General features: G+C 54.7%; 1 protein-coding gene across 2 annotated transcripts; it reads left to right on the top strand.

The window, feature by feature from the left end:
• Positions 1–897: 897 nt before the first annotated feature.
• Positions 898–8,707, top strand: LOC102436158 (erythroid transcription factor-like). Of its 2 annotated transcripts, none has more exons than XM_014457409.2 (7): positions 898–1,712; positions 1,812–1,921; positions 2,443–2,568; positions 3,026–3,131; positions 6,525–6,896; positions 6,996–7,105; positions 8,196–8,707. In XM_014457409.2, the coding sequence occupies exons 1-7, from the start codon at positions 1,214–1,216 to the stop codon at positions 8,562–8,564; spliced, it is 1,692 nt and encodes a 563-aa protein (XP_014312895.2). In that variant the 5' UTR covers positions 898–1,213; the 3' UTR covers positions 8,565–8,707. The 2 variants fall into 2 exon arrangements, with proteins under 2 accessions (XP_014312895.2, XP_014312896.2); XM_014457410.2 differs by lacking the exon at positions 8,196–8,707 and adding an exon at positions 7,625–8,185.
• The last annotated feature ends 5,045 nt before the right edge of the window (positions 8,708–13,752 follow it).

Genomic DNA, 13,752 nt, shown 5'->3' with positions numbered 1-13,752 from the left:
AGGGTCCACAGGAACCTGTGATCCAACTCTCAATGTGAACTTCAATCTTGAACTTACATGGAAAATCCTTTCCTGAACCTGTGGTGGGGCGCCTGTCCTGACCCCCTAACTTTAAGTCCAGATCTCATCCTATACAGGCACCTACAGCCTCACCTGGCACAGGACCCCCCCTGCCCAGACACTGCAAAGGGCTTGCTGTCCTAACCCTGTGCTGGCTCCATGGCCCTGACCCTCTACAGGAAGCCTAGCCTATAACAGTGCTGGAGCCTATAGCCAGATTCTGCAGAAACCTTTCCCTGACTTCCAACAGAAATCCGTAACTTGGCCCGTTTCGGGAATCTCTGACCTGATCTTTCATAGGAACCCCTAAACTTGCCCTCTGGAAACACCCTCCTGACCCTGTATAGGAAGCCCTGATGTGACTCTCTCTCTCTGACAGCCTTGGTCTGGAAGCCTTGCCCTCACCTTGTACAGGAGCCACTGTCCTGACTGTGGCTAGTGGCTACCACATGATACAGCGTAGCTCTGGGGAGTCTACAGAATCCTGGAGCAGGCACTGCTATAGGCTTTTCAACTCTGTTCTCCTTTCTGCCTCACTAACTTTCCCAGCCTCCCTTACAATGACGCGTGGACATGTGACAGTTCTGATCAATGGAGAGAGCACAGTGACATACACAACTTCCAGGCCTGACCCATAGGAACCTCTCATGGGTCCTTTAATGATCCCTGGCTGGTGTTCTCAGTGGTTAGAGCATGGGCTTGTGCACTGAAGGGTCTCGGGTTTGATTCCCAGACAAGGGCATGCACCTGGGTTTAGGTTCGATCCCCAGCCCCAGTTGGAGCATATGCAGGCAGCTGCTGCACTGGCTTTTCTGGAAGGGTTCCATGTTACTGGGGTTGCCATGGAGACCCTTAGCTAGTGTAGAACCCAACAAAGAGGCCATCTTAGAAATGGCTGGAAGCCCTCACGAGGCTTTGTGGATCACGTTCCCTGTGTATGTGCAGACCTGGGAATATACATCCCCAGACTGCCTCATTGGGACTGAATATGGTAAGTAGGTGGGGGTGGCCCTAGTTGAGTGGCCCATGGGGCTCCACACAGTTATGCTCAAAGCCCATTGGGAAAAGGCTGCAGGTGACTGCAGCTGCCAGAGTGGCCAGTGGGGCTCAGACCCAGGAGTCACCCAGTGGCCAGCAGCTGCTCTGGCAACCTATGGGAAGGTGGGAAGCTTGGCCACCATGTAGGGCTGTTGGGAACCACTGCACCCTGAAAGCAGGATGGCTTCAGACCTTCTGTTCCCTTCTTTCTTCCTTCTCATACCCATCCACACCCCAAACAGCCTTCCAGGTGAATTCATGCCTCTTCTGTCTGGAGGGGACCCTAAGAGGCTCACCATACACCAGCTGGGCCTATGGCAACACGGGGCTCTACCATCCCACAACTGTGAGCCCCCCCTGGGACTACACCCCTCCCCAGGCCTCAGAAGATTCCTATGGGAGAGGCACCTTCCCAGAGAACTTCAGGACAGAGCGACTGAGTCCGGACCTGTTGGCACTGGGACCTGCAGTGCCTTCCTCCATCCCTGTCCCCAGCAGTGCCTACGGGCCCCCCGACTTTCCTAGGAGCTTCTTTCCTCCAATCAGAAGCCCCCCCAGTCCAGCGGTCTATTCTTCCCCCAACCTTCCTGGAACCCTGCCCCTGTCCACCTGTGGTAAGGTTCCCCCAAAGGGACATGGAGGTTGAGGACGGGGATGGGGTCCAAGGCAAAGCTGGGCTGAGCCTGGTCCCTCTTCCCCCCTGTCCACCACAGCAGAGGCCAGGAAGAATAGGTACTGCAGAGCGAAAGCCAGTCCACGGTGCTGGCTATGCAATGCTGATGGTCAGATGATGAATAGGCGGAACAAGCCCCAAAGGCGCCGGGTAAGAGCCCAGGCCGGCCTCCCCTCACCCAGGTACTCTGTTCTCACTCTGCGCAGGGATCTCTGTCCTCACCCTCTATGAGAACCCACATCCCCCCTCCCTGCCCCATCCATTCAGGGACCCAGCTCTGTGCAGGAGTGTCTACCCTCAGCCCACCCTCAGGCTGCAAGCAGGCACGCCGTCCACTCCCTGCACAGCAGTTTTCATTCTTGGCTACACACTGGGATCACTGAGGGGCCTTGCCTAGATGGGTTGATTTACTTGGTCTGGGGCGCTGGCTGGGTATCAGGATTGTTTTCGACTCCCCAAGGGAGTCCAATGTCCGCCAACGCTGAGAACCACTGATGAAGCCCCCCACGCCATTTGGAAAGCCCCGGGACAGGAGGCCATGTCCTCGCCCCTTAGAGAACCCTCAGTCTACGCCTTGTCCAGGAAGCCCTGCCTGCACCCTGACCCTCACCTCCTGGGTCCTCCACCGGGTCCCCCCAGTGCACTGACCCTCACATTCTTGCTGCCCCCAGAAGGTCAGCAAGCGGGCAGGTGCCCAGTGCTCCAACTGCCAGACAACCATCACGGCAGTGTGGCGGCTGAATGCCAATAGAGACCCCGTGTGCAATGCCTGCGGCATTTATTACAAGCGACACCAGGTGTGCCCTGCCTCGTGGAGACTCCCCCCTGCACCCCAATCCCACTAACCTGGCCTTCCTTCTCCTTTTTCTTTCCTGTATTCTTCCAAACTCCCTTCCTCTCTTCTCCCTGTTATTCTCCTCCCTCCTCCTTCCCCCTCACCCCTCTCTTCTCTGCACCTTCATCTCCTCCCTGCCTTTCTTTTCCCTCCTGCTCCCTTCTCTCTCCTCCATTTCTCATCTCCTTCCCCCTCCCCTCCAGCCATCAGCTAGTCCTATGGTTAGAGGCTCCCCCTGCTTAGGGCCTCACAAGCTCATGATTCCTTAGGGCATTATCTGTGCCACAGCTGGGGCCTGCTCCCCTAGTCCTTGACCCAGTTCCCTACTCTTAAGGAGTGGGGTGGAACGGGTGTCCCTGGTGGAGACACAGAGGCAAGAGTCTGAGGTTGGTGAACACTCATGGCCCCTCTTTCATCAGGTGAACCGGCCACTGACCATGCGGAAGGATGGTATCCAGTCTAGAAAACCCAGGGCATCACAGAAAAAAAAGAAGCCAGTGTCGAGTCTGGCAGGCACAGGACCAGGTGATGCTCCGGCTGGTGGCTTCATGGTGGTGGCTGGGGGCAGCGATGGTGGGAATTGTGGGGAAGTGGCCTCAGGCTTGACACTGGGCCCACCTGGTACTGCCCATCTCTACCAAGGCCCCGGCCCCGAGGTGCTGTCAGGGCCTGTCAGCCACCTCATGCCTTTCCCCGGGCCCCTGTTGGGTTCGCCCACAGGCTCCTTCCCCACAGGCCCCATGCCTCCCACCACCACCAGCACTGTGGAGGCGCCACTGAGCCCATGAAGACACAGAGCATGGCCTCGGAGCAGGGGTAGGGCCCCTCTCGCGTGGAGCCAGAAGTTTCTACAACCCAACCTCAGGGCCCCCCACCCCTTGGTCTGGACTTTCAAAGATTTGTAAAATAAAACATCAGAGTCCTGAAGTTGGAGGTGTGAGTCTGAGTGGGACTGAATAGAGAGCCGGGGTAGGTGGGGTGTGCAACGGTGCCTGTGGTTCTCTGGTGATGGCGTGAGGCTGTGTGAGACAGCACGTGGGACCCTTCACGATAGTGGGTTATGATGTGCAAGTATGATTGTGTATTAGTATGTGAAACCGCGTGTGACAGCAACCAGGGTGTATGATATGGCGTGTACATGCACACGTCATGGGCAGAGACAGTGTGTGGTGGCTGACTGCTCTGTGAGGTGGTGACCATGGGGGTGAGGTTGTGAGAGACGGTGTGCATGACACCAGACAACTGTGAGAAACGGGGCACAAGTGACTGTATGAGAGGACGTGGGGGTATGTGAGTCACGGGGTGCGCTGAGGCAACATGTGAGGCTGTGCTCATGTGATTGTGCACCATGCAGGGTGGTTCTGAGACGGTGTGACAGCATGTGTACCCGGCACAGCCTTTGCTCAATAAACATTTCTGGGATGCTCAACAAGGACTGTGTAGGACGGTATGTGGAGACCTAGCAGTGTGACCTGAAGTACTGCGTGTCGGGAGGTCTTTGTGGGTCTGGCAAGGGCAGCACTTGTGTGCAAGCATGTGTATGTGAGCGCATCGCATATCCTGTGCCCTGTCACAGTGCCTCTGGGTGGCTGACAGCATGAGCAGCTCTGTACACTTGTTTGTGGAGGTATCAATATATATATAGGTGCAAGTTAGGGACCCACCTCCAAGGGACAGAAGACATGTTCAGGACAGGAATGGGAGGCAAGAGTGGGGCTGGAATGGCAGCCAGCAAGAAGGGCAGAAGGCCAGTCTGGGACCGTGGGGTTGTCCATGCGCCTTCCTGTCACTCATCTCTTATCTCTCTCAGCCCAGCTCAGCCTGCAGCCCTGTGGGAAATGGAAGAGAAGGAGGGGGAGATTAGGAGAACAGAATAACCTCTAGGGGGGATATTTAGTCCCCATAGGTGGGGAGCTCCCCACAGTGCCAACTCCCTCCCCAACACACCCACTCACCTGGGTGAACTGCTCCCCCTAAAGTGGAATCTGTTCTTCCATGGAACAAACCCTCCCATCGGAGCATGCCTGGAGTCAGGTGACATCCTAACCCAGACAGGTTAAGTGGCTCTTCCAAGGCCACACAGCTGGTGGCACAGGGCTGAGCCAGGCTCCGTGGCGTAGCCTCCACACTGCCCAGAGGCTCCTAACCGCAAGCAGCACCGTTTCCTGAGTGCTCAAGGTTGTGGTCAACAACAGCTGGACTGCTCAGGTGCTTTCCTTCATGAACACCTGAAAAAATACTCTGGTCCGGCCGGTGTGGCTCAGTGGTTGAGCATCAACTCATGAACCAAGAGGTCACTGGTTCGATTCCCACTCAGGACACATATTCGGGTTGTGGGTTCCATCCCCAGGAGGGGGCGTCCAGGAGGCAACTGATCAATGATTCTCTCTCATCATTGACATTTCTATCTCCCCCTCTCCATTCCTCTCTGAAATCAATAAAAATATATTATATAAAAAAGAAATCCCCATCTGTAAACTCTGGGAACGCTGACTGAGTACAGGAACTTGCTTACATTGTTGACGATGACCCCTGACGTCACTCTTCACAACAATCCCTACCTCACGCCCCACCCCACAGAGTCCACAGGAACCTGTGATCCAACTCTCACCATGAACCTCAGTCTTGAACTTACATGAAAAATCCTTTCCTGAACCTGTGGTGGAGCGCCTGTCCTGACTCCCTAACTTTAAGTTCAGATCTCATCCTATATAGGCACCCACAGCCTCACCTGGGACAGGACCCCCCCTTCCCAGACACTGTACAGGGCTTGCTGATCTAACCCTGTCCTGGCTCCATGGCCCTGACCCTCCACAGGAAGCCTAGCCTATAGCAGTGCTGGAGCCTATAGCCAGATTCTGCAGAAACCTTTCCCTGACTTCCAACAGAAATCCGTAACTTGACCCGTCTCGGGAATCTCTGACCTGATCTTTCATAGGAACCCCTAAACTTGCCCTCTGGAAACACCCTCCTGACCCTGTATAGGAAGCCCTGATGTGACTCTCTCTGACAGCCTTGGTCTGGAAGCCTTGCCCTCACCTTGTACAGGAACCACTGTCCTGACTGTGGCTAGTGGCTACCACATGATACAGCGTAGCTCTGGGGAGTCCACAGAATCCTGGAGCAGGCACTGCTATAGGCTTTTCAACTCTGTTCTCCTTTCTTCCTGACTCACTAACTTTCCCAGCCTCCCTTACAATGAAGCGTGGACATGTGACAGTTCTGATCAATAGAGTGAGCACAGTGACATACACAACTTCCAGGCCTGACCCATAGGAACCTCTCATGGGTCCTTTAATGAGCCCTGGCTGGTGTTCTCAGTGGTTAGAGCATGGGCTTGTGCACTGAAGGGTCTCGGGTTTGATTCCCAGACAAGGGCATGCACCTGGGTTTAGGTTCGATTCCCAGCCCCAGTTGGAGCATATGCAGGCAGCTGCTGCACTGGCTTTTCCGGCAGGGTTCCATGTTACTGGGGTTGCCATGGAGACCCTTAGCTAGTGTAGAACCCAACAAAGAGGCCATCTTAGAAATGGCTGGAAGCCCTCACGAGGCTTTGTGGATCACGTTCCCTGTGTATGTGCAGACCTGGGAATATACATCCCCAGGCTGCCTCATTGGGACTGAATATGGTAAGTAGGTGGGGGTGGCCCTAGTTGAGTGGCCCATGGGGCTCCACACAGTTATGCTCAAAGCCCATTGGGAAAAGGCTGCAGGTGACTGCAGCTGCCAGAGTGGCCAGTGGGGCTCAGACCCAGGAGTCACCCAGTGGCCAGCAGCTGCTCTGGCAACCTATGGGAAGGTGGGAAGCTTGGCCACCATGTAGGGCTGTTGGGAATCACTGCACCCTGAAAGCAGGATGGCTTCAGACCTTCTGTTCCCTTCTTTCTTCCTTCTCATACCCATCCACACCCCAAACAGCCTTCCAGGTGAATTCATGCCTCTTCTGTCTGGAGGGGACCCTAAGAGGCTCACCATACACCAGCTGGGCCTATGGCAACACGGGGCTCTACCATCCCACAACTGTGAGCCCCCCCTGGGACTACACCCCTCCCCAGGCCTCCGAAGATTCCTATGGGAGAGGCACCTTCCCAGAGAACTTCAGGACAGAGCGACTGAGTCCGGACCTGTTGGCACTGGGACCTGCAGTGCCTTCCTCCATCCCTGTCCCCAGCAGTGCCTACGGGCCCCCCGACTTTCCCAGGAGCTTCTTTCCTCCAATCAGAAGCCCCCCCAATCCAACGGTCTATTCTTCCCCCAACCTTCCTGGAACCCTGCCCCTGTCCACCTGTGGTAAGGTTCCCCCAAAGGGACATGGAGGTTGAGGAGGGGGATGGGGTCCAAGGCCAAGCTGGGCTGAGCCTGGTCCCTCTTGCCCCCTGTCCACCACAGCAGGGGCCAGGAAGAATAGGTACTGCAGAGCGAGAGCCACTCCACATTGCTGGCTATGCAATGCCGATGGTCAGATGATGAATAGGCGGAACAAGCCCCAAAGGCGCCGGGTAAGACCCCAGGCCGGCCTCCCCTCACCCAGGTACTCTGTTCTCACTCTGCGCAGGGATCTCTGTCCTCACTCTATGAGAACCCACATCCCCCCTCCCTGCCCCATCCATTCAGGGACCCAGCTCTGTGCAGGAGTGTCTACCCTCAGCCCACCCTCAGGCTGCAAGCAGGCACGCCGTCCACTCCCTGCACAGCAGTTTTCATCCTTGGCTACACACTGGGATCACCGTGGGGCCCTCCCTAGATGGGTTGATTTCCTTGGTCTGGGGCGCTGGCTGGGCATCAGGATTGTTTTCGACTCCCCAAGGGAGTCCAATGTCCGCCAACGCTGAGAACCACTGATGAAGCCCCCCACGCCATTTGGAAAGCCCCGGGACAGGAGGCCATGTCCTCGCCCCTTAGAGAACCCTCAGTCTACGCCTTGTCCAGGAAGCCCTGCCTGCACCCTGACCCTCACCTCCTGGGTCCTCCACCAGGTCCCCCCAGTGCACTGACCCTCACATTCTTGCTGCCCCCAGAAGGTCAGCAAGCGGGCAGGTGCCCAGTGCTCCAACTGCCAGACAACCATCACGGCAGTGTGGCGGCTGAATGCCAATAGAGACCCCGTGTGCAATGCCTGCGGTATTTATTACAAGCGACACCAGGTGTGCCCTGCCTCATGGAGACTCCCCCCTGGACCCCCATCTCACTAGCCCTGTCTTCCTTCTCCTTTTCCTTTCCTGTATTCTTCCAAACTCCCTTCCTCTCTTCTCCCTGTTATTCTCCTCCCTCCTTTCCCCCTCACCCCTCTCTTCTCTGCACCATTCTCTCTTCCCTGCCTTTCTTTTCCCTCCCTTTCCCTTCTCTTTCCTCCATTTCTCATCTCCTTACTCCTCCCCTCCAGCCATCAGCTAGTCCTATGGTTAGAGGCTCTCTGGCTTAGGGCCTCACAAGCTCATGATTCCTTAGGGCATTACCTGTGCCACAGCTGGGGTCTGCTCCCCTAGTCCTTGACCCAGTTCCCGACTCTTAAGGAGTGGGGTGGAAAGGGTGGAGACACAGAGGCAAGAGTCTGAGGTTGGGGATCACTCATGGCCTCTCTTTCATCAGGTGAACCGGCCACTGACCATGCGGACCGATGCTATAAAGACTAGAAAACGCAGGATATCACAGAAAGAAAAGAAGCCAGTGTCGAGTCTGGCAGGCACAGGACCCGCTGATGCTCTGGCTGGTGACTTCATGGTGGTGGCTGGGGGCAGCGATGGTGGGAATTGTGGGGAAGTGGCCTCAGGCTTGACATTGGGCCCACCTGGTACTGCCCATCTCTACCAAGGCCCCGGCCCCGAGGTGCTGTCAGGGCCTGTCAGCCACCTCATGCCTTTCCCCGGGCCCCTGTTGGGTTCGCCCACAGGCTCCTTCCCCACAGGCCCCATGCCTCCCACCACCACCAGCACTGTGGAGGCGCCACTGAGCCCATGAAGACACAGAGCATCGCCTCAGAGCAGGGGTAGGATCCCTCTCTGCGTGGAGCCAGAAGTTTCTACAACCCAACCTGTTAGCCCCCGCACAACCTTTGGTCTGGACCATCCACTATTTGTAAAATAAAGCATCAGAGTCCTGAAGTTGGAGGTGTGAGTCTGAGTGGGACTGAATAAAGAGCCGGGGTAGGTGGGGTGTGCAACAGTATCTGTGGTTCTTTGATGATGACTGAGCTCCTCAGAGACAAAAGTGGTATCATAAGTGTTGGAGTTGGGCAAATGCCGGGGATTGTCTTGAAAAGTTACAGTTTGCTTTCCAGGAGGCAGTCTGGCAGATGTTCTAGGGAGGTATCTTATCAGTATCTTTCCCAAGCCTGTAAAACATGCTTAGAACAAAAGTTATGAAGAGTTCAAAAGAGGCTTGTTTGAAAGGAGGGAGAAGGAAACCTTCTACTAACTAGAGACTCCTCGGTGGGAATTACCCCTGAGTTATGAAAACAGCAGGGAGGAGGAGGATGCAAGAATGTAGCCTTGAGAGTAGCTCATCTTATCCTGCAGTTTGAACAGAGGGGCTGTTGGAATCAAAGGAGCCAACAATCTTGGGGTTTAATTACCAGGGGCTTCTCATAAACTGTGGAAGGCCACCGCAAAGAAAAGGAAAGGCCTTTTTCTGTCCTTACAATAAGCTTCCTTGTAAACCACTGCCTCCCCAACCTTTAGGGCATTTGACTAAAAAAGCAGGTACCCAGGGTCCATCTCAGACTCACTAAACCAGAATCTCTGAACGTGGACCCAGGCATATGTATTTTTTGGTAACAGTTTGACTGAGATATAACTCACATGCCATAAAACTCACCCTTGTAAAGTGTACAGGTCAATGATTTTTAGTCTATTCACTGAGCTTTGCAACCATCACCACTAGCTAATTTTAGAATATTTTCATCTTCCCAAAAGGAGCTTCCATAGCTGTTAGCAGTCACTCTCCATTCCCCGTCCTCCAGCCCATGGCAACCATTAATCCACTTTCTGTCTCTATGATTTGCCTGTTCTGGACATTTCATACACGTGAAATCATGTAATATGTATTCCTGTGTGTCTGGTTTCTTCACTCAGAAGAATGTTTTCAAGGTTTGTCTATGTTGTAGCCTGTGTCAGAACTTCATTCATTTTAATTAATGAATAATATTGCATTGTACATTGTACAGATAAATCACATTTTATCCATTCATCAGTCGATGGACATTTGAGCTGTTAAAACGACAATGCGGTATTACTTCACACCTGTCAGAATGGCTATCATCGATAAATCAACAAATGATTTGTCGAGGGTGTGGAGAAAAGGGAGCCCTAGTACCCTGCTGGTGGGAATGCAGACTGGTGCAGCCACTGTGAAAGACAGTATGGAGTTTCCTCAAAAAATTAAAAACAGAACTGCCTTTTGACCCGGTGATCCCACTTCTAGGAATATATCCTAAGAAACCTGAAACACCAATCAGAAAGAATGTGTGCACCCCTATGTTCATAGCAGCATTATTTAGAATAGCTAAGATCTGGAAACAGCCCAAGTGCCCATCAGTAGATGAGTGGATAAAAAGCTGTGGTACATTTATACCAGGGAATACTATGCAGCAGTAAAAAGGAAAGATCTCTTACCCTTTGAGACAGCATGGAGGGACCTGGAGAATACTATGCTAAGTGAAATAAGTCAGTCACAGAAAGACAAGGATCACATGATCTCCCTCATATGTGGAATCTCATCAACAAAATAAACTGATGAACGGAGTGGATCCAGAGACATGTAAGCATGGAACAGAGTGTGGAATCTTGGAGGAAAGGAGGGGGTGGGGGGATGGGGGACAGGGGGTTGGGGGGGTAGGGGAGGTAATCAACCAAAGACCTTGTGTGCATATATGCATAACCCTGGAGGCAGACAATAGGGTGGTGAAGGCCTGGGGCGGGGGTGGGGGACATATGTAATACTTTCAACAATAAATATTTTAAATCATAATAACAACTTTTAAAAAAACACAAAAACTAAAGGCCCCAGAAACTGGGTGCTAGGAGATATTCAGGAAGAGGGGGCTGGTATGGGGACAGGGCCAAGACCGACCCAGGTCCTGACTCACACTTGCAGTTGCTATTGAGGTCTAGCCTCCCGGGACAGTGCTGATCAGTTAAAATACATAAGGCTGTATCCACTCCCCACCCTGGGAGGATGCCGTGGAGTTCACATTAGGTCATCGCAGGCCTCTGGGCCGCTGGGTGGCTGTTGTCCTCAGGTGGGAGCGGAAGGGTGTGGCTGATGGGCCAGGCGAGGCCACCAGGTTCCCGCCTGACCCGGCAGTTCTGGTTCCCAGTAGGACAGCCCTGGTTTCCATCCCCAACCCAGTGGCTTTAAGGGGCTGAAAGGAACAAGTTTCCATTTGACCCAAACCTCCGGAAGGACCTTTGAGGCCGAGATGTGGCGATGTTTGCACTCACACAGCAAACTCATGTCCTTTTCCCCCTGAAATAACTGCCCGTCCAGAAGCGATCATGACCCCGGGCACAGGCTTGTACCTGCGGTGAGGACGTGGGCGCATGGGGGGGCGGGGGGGCTTCGAACTCCTGTCACAGCCCCACCTCCGGGACTTGGTTGCAAATCCAGGCGGAGCTGCTGGCAGGGGGCTGGGGGGGGGGGCAGCCAGCTGCTCAGAGCTCGGTGCTGGGGGAGGAGGAGGGTTTTCCTAACTGAGCAGCTGCAGGCATTTCTCTTCTTGCCTCGCCCATCACGGGGAGCTGGTGGCGCTCAGTGTGGAGACCTGTTTTTTTTTTTTTTTTTTTGATCCCCTGGCTTGTCCTCGAGTCACAGGGAGGACTGACCTAGGGTCACCACGTGTCAGTTACAGAGCAAAAGAGCCCGGCTGGTGTGGCTCAGTGGTTGAGCATCGACCTAGGAACCAGGAGGTCACGGTTCGATTCCTGGTCAGGGCACAGGCCCGGGTTGCGGGCTCCATCCCCAGTGCGGGGCGTGCAGGAGGCAGCTGATCCATGATTCTCTCTCATCACTGATGTTTCTCTCTCACTTCTCTTCTCTCTCTCTCTCTCTGTCTCTCTCTCTCTCTCTCTCCCTTCCTGTCTGACATCAATAAAAAATAGATATATATTTTTTTTAAAGCAAAAGAAAGGGCGACAGCTGTACACAGGAACTGGCTCTGTTTCCCTTCTGCCCCATAAAGAACAGCAAATCCTCCAAACGGGTTGACATGGAAATAGCCCCTGAGAGTAAAGTGTGGGTGACCGACCGTCCCCGCAGCTCAGCCACACAGCCCCGTCTCCCGCTTCCTGGAACTGCACCCCTGGCCGGGACATGGGATTTATGGCTTTGGAACGAAGGGGTTTTTTTAATAGAAAAACTAATGGGTTCCTCATGGGCCGCTGCCCGAGACTTGGCTGAGTGCTTCCAGCCTGTGTGTTCCTCGTGCTCCCTTCTCATCCCCGGCTCCGTCAGGAAGAAATCCGCCCATTGGAACCTCTGCTCCTCCTTTCCCAGAAAGAGAGTGAGTCACCCGCTCCGCACACTCCCACCCCTGGAGCCAGTGTGCGTGGCTGCGGGACTCTGCCCCGAGCTGCCGGCCTCAGAGCAGGGCCAGGCCCGGGGAGGGGGGGGAGCTCTGGTTCTTCATGAAGAAATCCCCCAGAGCTCTGAGGACCAGGGAGCCAGGCTGTCCTCACCCCAGCTGACCTGCTGGTCACGGAGGTGCCGGGCTATGTCCCCAGAGCCGTGTCCTGGGGAGAGAGTCTCTATGGAAAAGAGCTTTCGCCCGGCCGGTGTGGCCCAGTGGTTGAGCGCTGACCTAGGAACCAGGAGGTCAGGGTTCCATGCCCGGTCAGGGCACAGGCCCGGGTTGCAGGCTCGATCCCTGTGTGGGGCGTGCAGGAGGCGGCCGATCCATGATCCTCTCATCATGGATGTTTCTCTCTCCCTCCCTTTCTTTTCCTCTCTGATGTCAATAAAAATGTATTTTTTTTTTTAAAGAAAAAGCAGCAGAGCGGGCGGGAGAAATCCACAGGACGGCTCAGGTGCACCTGCTTGCTCAGGGTCGCTGGGGGTCGCCCTCGGTCCCCCGCCCCCGCCCCCCAGCCAGCCCAGGCGGGTGCTCGCATGCTGACCTCCAGCAGCTGCAGCTGGAGCGGGTCCAGGCTCCACCTCCGGCACCAAGGAGGCCCCTACCCACCCAGTTTGACGGGTCGGGCCTCCCTCTCCCGGGGCAGTTTCCAGCCTGGAACTGGCGTCACTGCACCTGGCACCGCAGCCCTCCGGCTCCAGGGCATTGCCCAGAATGTGGGCGCTTGGGAAATGGCTCTGGAAACCAACCAGAACCTAAAAAAAACAACAAAAAAACACCCACAAGCATGGCGCCTTCCACTTGCCACCCCAGCTCCCTGCCCAGGAAACCAGCACATCGGCTCCGGAAAGCAGCCCTGCGTGGAGGCGACAGAGGACCTCCGCCAGGCCTCCGCCAGGAGGTAGCACCACCCTGACCCCAGGGGGCAGGGGCCCCTTTTCACGCCTGTGGGCCGATGGCATTCATGGATTCCCCTGTTGCTAGTCCCTGATGCCTCAGTGTCCCCGCTAAGTTCCACAATCCTGCCAGGACCTTTGTCATCGGTCTCTTCACTAAACAGTCTCCCCCGAATCATCTGCATGAGGAAGATAAGGACGCTCTTGCAAAACGGGAGGAGAATGCTGGAGGGGCACAGGCGCTCACTGGAAGGAGCTTCCAGCGATCAGAATTAGAGCGAGTGGAGCAACAACATCAATGATGACAGCCTTGGATTATAACCTATAGAATACAATAACCGTCCAGGAGTCCACACTGAGAGTAACAAGGAGCTGAATAATAAATAATGAGGAGCAGGGAAGCTCTTCCTTGCAGAAGAATCTCATTTAATACATGTAGGGCCCTGGCTGGTGTGGCTCAGTGGATAGAGCATCAGCCTGCGGACCAAAGGATCCCAGGTTTGATTCCAGTCAAGGGCATGTACCTTGGTTGCAGGCCCCAGCCTGGGCCCTGGTCAGGGCTCCTGCAGGAGGCAAGCAATCGATATGTTTCTCTCACATCGGTGTTTCTCTCTGTCTCTCCTTCTCTTCTGTTCTCTCTAAAAATCAATGGAAAAATATCCTCAGGTGAGAATTAACAAAAACA

This window comes from Myotis lucifugus, unplaced genomic scaffold (assembly GCF_000147115.1).
Source record: "Myotis lucifugus unplaced genomic scaffold, Myoluc2.0 scaffold_76, whole genome shotgun sequence".
Lineage (NCBI taxonomy): Eukaryota > Metazoa > Chordata > Mammalia > Chiroptera > Vespertilionidae > Myotis > Myotis lucifugus.
This window is presented reverse-complemented; position numbering and strand designations above follow the sequence as displayed.